Source organism: Plasmodium yoelii (assembly GCF_900002385.2).
Source record: "Plasmodium yoelii strain 17X genome assembly, chromosome: 14".
NCBI classification, from domain to species: domain Eukaryota; phylum Apicomplexa; class Aconoidasida; order Haemosporida; family Plasmodiidae; genus Plasmodium; species Plasmodium yoelii.
In genome coordinates, this window is record NC_036186.2 from 98,544 (window position 1) to 104,543 (window position 6,000).

Consider the following 6,000-nt stretch of genomic DNA (forward strand, 5'->3'; position numbering starts at 1 on the left):
AAAGCAATTTTTCAATATTAATTATTGATAGAGTATTTTATTATATGTATAGTCATATAATAGTAACGCATTCTATATATCATATTATTTATAATTATTTGAACAAACTATAATATTAAATTTTATTAATATACTTATATTTTTTCAATTAACTATTTTAAATATATTTCCAATTTTTATATACTTCAAAACTATAAAGTTTTAAAATTAAAGTGATTAATCTAATATTATACTTTTATAGCAAATAAAATAATGTATATAGAAATATCTCTATTATTTTAATTTAAAACTTTAGCATAAAATGAAACTATATATAATCGAAAGTTAAAAGGATAGTATACATATATCTATAACGTAATTTTTATTGTATTATTAAAAATGTTAGATGTATGAAACATCTTTTATAGATATCGTTGTATTGTCGATTTTATATCGATATACCATGCATCTATATTTTATGACTACCTATTATGTATTGGTAATATGTTTAATTAATCTTAAAAATATACGAATTAATCTGAAGGTATACTATAATGTAGACAATTGTTCCAAATGAATCTAATTATAATTTATACTCTGATATATAATATTATTATACTGTTCGGTTATCAAAATAAAATTTAAATTAAAACAAATGATACAAATAATAAGTTTACTAAATAAAATGTTTCATCAAATAAAGAAATATATTATGATATGCATAATTCAATATAACTCTTGTTTAACATGTCTTATATAATAAATAATTATGATATATCATAATATGAATTGATATATGCAAATAGACATTGTTTTAATCATATTAAATCGATATGAACACTAAATTATATATATTATAATTTATGAAAAAGTGTTGTGATCCTTTTTTGGTTGCATATTTGAACTTTTGAACTCCATCTCGTGATTAAACATACGGGATGGTATATACATTTAATTAGTGTTCAAATTACAAAAAATTAAATAAAGATATAATACTTAGCCCTAACCCGAATATGGGTTCCACAACATAAAAACTATATAAAAATTATTCCCCAATAGACATTTTCTTAAAATATATAAATCATTATTACTATTCCTGAAATAATCACTATTCATCGAATCATATATTAATGATCAGTTTTCTTCTTTATTTTTTTAGCTTTTCTCTTATTTGTTGTTTTTGAGGTCGTTTCCGAAATCCAAATAACGAATACTAATATAAAATGTTAAGAAGCGTATTATTTTTTTGTTAACGTTTACATATATATAATTAAAATAATATTTAAATGTAATATTTTTTAATTCCTTATTATTTACCTTATAAGAAATTCCCAAAAAAATTAACGTTGCAACAAATATAAATGGAATTGAAATTAATTTGCTTACTATCGACGAACTTGATGATGTAACTTCAGAACTTTTTACAGTTTGTTTAGAATCAGTTGCAGAAATTTGTGCAGAAGGTTGTTCAGAAATTTTTACCAAATTGTTTGTTGTTTCTATCGATGGAAAGGATTGAATACCGTTACATTCATTTTTTAATTTATTATAATCAGTTGATAATGTAAACAATATTTTTTTATATGGAATACTATCAGTGTTATTATAATTTTTGTAAAGATTTTCATATGTTTCAACAAATTGATTAACATTTTTCGAACATTTTTTGCAATTTGACGTGCTTCCATCAAATGCATAATACATTTCATATAATAATTTAAATGCTTCATAAAATTTAGATATAATATTATTATTTATATCAATATCCAAAAAATCCTTTTTTTTATCTATGATTTGCTTATAACATTTATAATCTCTAATACCATGTATTGTATTATTATAATGCGCATTTGTTGCTATATGGTTAGTATAGAAGTCATTTAATTTATTGATTCCGTTTTCTTGTTTTAGGCTTAGCATATAACTTAACCATATAATAATGTAATCAACAACATCGAAGTTATTTTTTGCATTAGTTTTAAACGAATTATGATTTCCAAAGAATGCATTAAACAAATATAAACATGCAGCATTAATTTTTTCGAGATTACTATCACAACTATTATTAGTACAATACTGTTTGAAATTTTGATCACCATATGAAAATTTATAATTTTCATTATCTTTCAATTCGTCGGGAAAATGAAACCATAGAGAATTGAACCATTTACACTAAGAAAACATTTAAAAACAATTAATAAAAACGTTTATTATTACAAATTTTATTAAAATAAAGTTTAATGATATATATAATACAATATCATAAAATGTAAAGGAAATTATTATTATTAAAAAATGCATATACCCCTTGCTTATTCATTATAATGGAATTTTATTTTTGATTTGTAAATTGAGTAGAATCATGCTGTTTTATATATGCTGTCCCCAATATGTAACGCAAATACATTAACCCTATATATAACAATTGCCTGTAGTTAAATATATTATAATTTTTTTAATAATTAATATAGAATAATAAAATAATATTATTACTAAAGAAAAGTTACATTCCTTTTTATGATAATTATCTAAATTACCTTAAATAGAGGGTTGCTTAATACATTTTTGATTAAATATAGATATGATGCATTTTATACAAAAAATCCTATTCTTACTAACATCTGGAATAATTTTACTATAAAAATGGATATACTTTTATTATAAATTTAAAAAATATATACTTATATTTATGTCTTATCGTATGAAAGAAACAACGCCATATCTTTTGTTTTAATAAATGGTGCCACAAAAATAATATACTGCAAAAATCGAAACAATTCAGAAATACACTATTACTATAGCCCTTAAAATTATATAAATAATCATTTTATTAAATATATTAAATACTTATATACTTTTTTCTAATACTATATACCAAAGTTTTATTAAAATTATAGTATTTTCAAAATAAGTTGCATTGTTCTATTTTTTAATTGCATATACATAAATTTATTTGTTTTTAATGAATATAGATAAATTCATAATCCATTCTAATGAATTCAATAACTTTATTTGTATCCTATATACTTCGATCTAAATGTATACCTTATTGGGTAATTTTATAATATATTTTCCATATTTTTGCATTCTTTAAAACAACAATTAGCAATGAACCCATACTTATTATTCTATTTAAATGTAAATTCTTTTTAAAATAATACATAGTAAATATTGAACATTTATTATGCCTTTCTGCTAATATTAAATATATAACATATAAATACCTACTGGTGATATTTTAATGTATAATATAAAACTATGTTTAATTAGGTTGTTATATTGCACTTTAAGAGGAGAGAGATAAGATATATTTTCTCTTTTAGTATATGAATTTGTATAAATATTCGCTAAATGTTCTGAATTGTTCAGTTTATCTTATATATTATAATTTTATAGTTATTAATGTATATACATTCAAATAATTTATTAAAAATTATATATTTTATTAATTCTATGATAAAACAATGCTAATTTTTATTATAAAATGATTATTCAATAAAAACTACTAATATAATACCCGTTTATATCGAATAATAAAATGACATTTAACATGAATTGAGTCTTGATCATTTTCTCTATTTATCCAGTTTTTTAAAATATATAACTACATATCTCAAATTGGGTATTTAACAAATATATAAAATTGATGCCTTTATAATGTATTATTATGTGTCTTTTCAATAAAATTAATATTTAATTATATGAAGTTTCCACAATAAAATAATATTTAATGTTAGGTATTGGTAACATATTTTATTAGTTTATATGTATAGGCATATAATAATAACGCTATTCTATCTATCATATTATTTATAATTATTAGAACAAAATGTGATATGATAATTTATTAATATACTTATATTTTATTTTAAAAATTTTTTAAAATATAATTTATTTATTTCTCAAAATATAAAGTTTAAAAATGAATAGTGATTAATATAATGTTCTACCTTTATGATAAATTAAAGCGTATAAAGAAACTTTATTAATACTAATTAATTATAATACAAATGTAGAATAAAAAAAGATAATAGTAACTACAATTAAAACTTAAAAAATGTTAGAAGCATAATAATATTTTATAGATAATGTTGTATTGTCGATTCTCGATCGATATTCTATGAATCTATATTTTATGAATATCTATTATTACAGTTAATCTGGATAACATGATTTAAATTAAAATAAATATGATACAATTCATAAGTTTTACTAAATAAAATTTTCATCAAAGAAATGCATTGTATATTATAATGTGGATAATTCAATATAGCCCCTGACTAACAAGTTTTATATAATAAATAATTATGATATATCATAATATGAATTAATATATTCAATATAGACATTTTATTTTAATCATATTAAATCGACATGAACACTCAATTATATATATTATACTTTAAGGGAAAAATGTTATGGGGCATTTTTCATATTAATGGCAACGCTCCTTTGGGAGTACATATTTTTAAATTCATCTCGTGATTAAACATACGGGTATAGTAGATATATTAAATTAGTGTTTAATTATAAAAATTAAACAAAGATATAATACTTAGCCCTAACCCGAATATGGGTTACATAAACACAACCCTGACCCACAACATAAAAACTACATAAAAATTATGCAAAATTTATTTATTTCCCAATAGACAGCTTCTTAATATATATTAATCATTATTAATCTTCGAATCATATATTAATGATTCATTCTCTTCTTTATATTTTTTATTTTTTCTTTTAATTTTTGTTTTTGAAATCGTTTCCGAAATCCAAACAACGAATACTAATACAAAATGTTAAGAAACAAATGATTTTTTTGTTAATGTTTGCATATATATAATGAAAATAATATTTAAAAACGCTATATTTTTTAATTCCTTATTATTTACCTTATAAGAAATTCCTAAAAAAATTGCTATTGCACCAAATATCGATAAAACTATAAATAACTTGTTTGCTGTCGACGAACTTGATGTAGCGTCAGAAATTTCCTCAGGACATTTTATAGTACTTTTTGTTTTATCTATCGTTGGAAACGACGAACTATCGTTACATTTATTTTTTAAATTATTAAAATCACTTGATAAAGTACACAATAATTTATTATAGGGACTATTACTAGTAACACCAGAATTTTCACTAAGATTATCATATTTTGTAACAAATTCTTTAGCTTTTTGCGAAATGTTTGTGCAATTTGACGTGCTTTCATTAAATTCAGTATACATTTCACATAATGATTTAAATGCTTCATAAAATTTAGATATATCTTTAATATCCATACTCATCAGATTTGTTTTATCTATAAGTTCCTTATAATTTTTACAACCTTCAACTTTGACTATAGACTTTGTATACTTATCATTCTTTATATTTGTATCATAAAAATGTTTTAAATTGCTGATGTTGTTATCATTATTTTCGATTAGGTTTAACATATAACTTAACCATATCATAATATATTCAACAATATTAATGTTATTATGTTTCTTAGGCGAAGAAGAATCCCCAAAGAATTGATTAAAAAGGTATAAACATACAGCATTAATTTTTTCGATATTACTATCACAACTATTATTACCACAAAAGGTATTGCTATTATTATTTGTAAATTTATAGCTTTTATCACTCGAATCATATGTAAAATTCGTCCATACATTCTTGAACCTTCCACACTAAAAAAACATTTAAAAACAATTATTAGAAATGTGTATTATTAAAATAAACTTTAATGATATTTATATATAATACAATATCAAAAAATGTAAAGGAAATTATTATTATTAAAAAATTCATATACCACTTCTTTATCCATTGTGATGAAATTTCATTTTATATTTGTAAATTGAGTAGAATCATGCTATTTTATATACGATATCTCCAATATGTGACGCTAATACTTTAACCCTATATATAACAACTGTCTGTAGTTAAATATATTATAATATTTCCAATAATTAAGTTAATATAGAATAATAATATAGTAGTATTACTAGAATAATATTATACTGTATGGAA

At 20.5% G+C, this 6,000-nt stretch overlaps 2 protein-coding genes across 2 annotated transcripts; both read right to left on the bottom strand.

Moving 5' to 3' along the window:
* Positions 1-1,126: 1,126 nt before the first annotated feature.
* Positions 1,127-2,299, bottom strand: PY17X_1400093 (PIR protein; the record flags this gene model as incomplete). The annotated part of the gene is made up of 3 exons (XM_022956611.1): positions 1,127-1,192; positions 1,297-2,151; positions 2,285-2,299. 3 exons carry the CDS (start codon positions 2,297-2,299, stop codon positions 1,127-1,129), a joined length of 936 nt encoding a protein of 311 aa, XP_022810780.1.
* A 2,379-nt stretch (positions 2,300-4,678) lies between these two features.
* Positions 4,679-5,797, bottom strand: PY17X_1400097 (PIR protein; the record flags this gene model as incomplete). The annotated part of the gene is made up of 3 exons (XM_022956618.1): positions 4,679-4,765; positions 4,872-5,657; positions 5,783-5,797. The coding sequence occupies 3 exons, from the start codon at positions 5,795-5,797 to the stop codon at positions 4,679-4,681; spliced, it is 888 nt and encodes a 295-aa protein (XP_022810781.1).
* Positions 5,798-6,000: the final 203 nt, after the last annotated feature.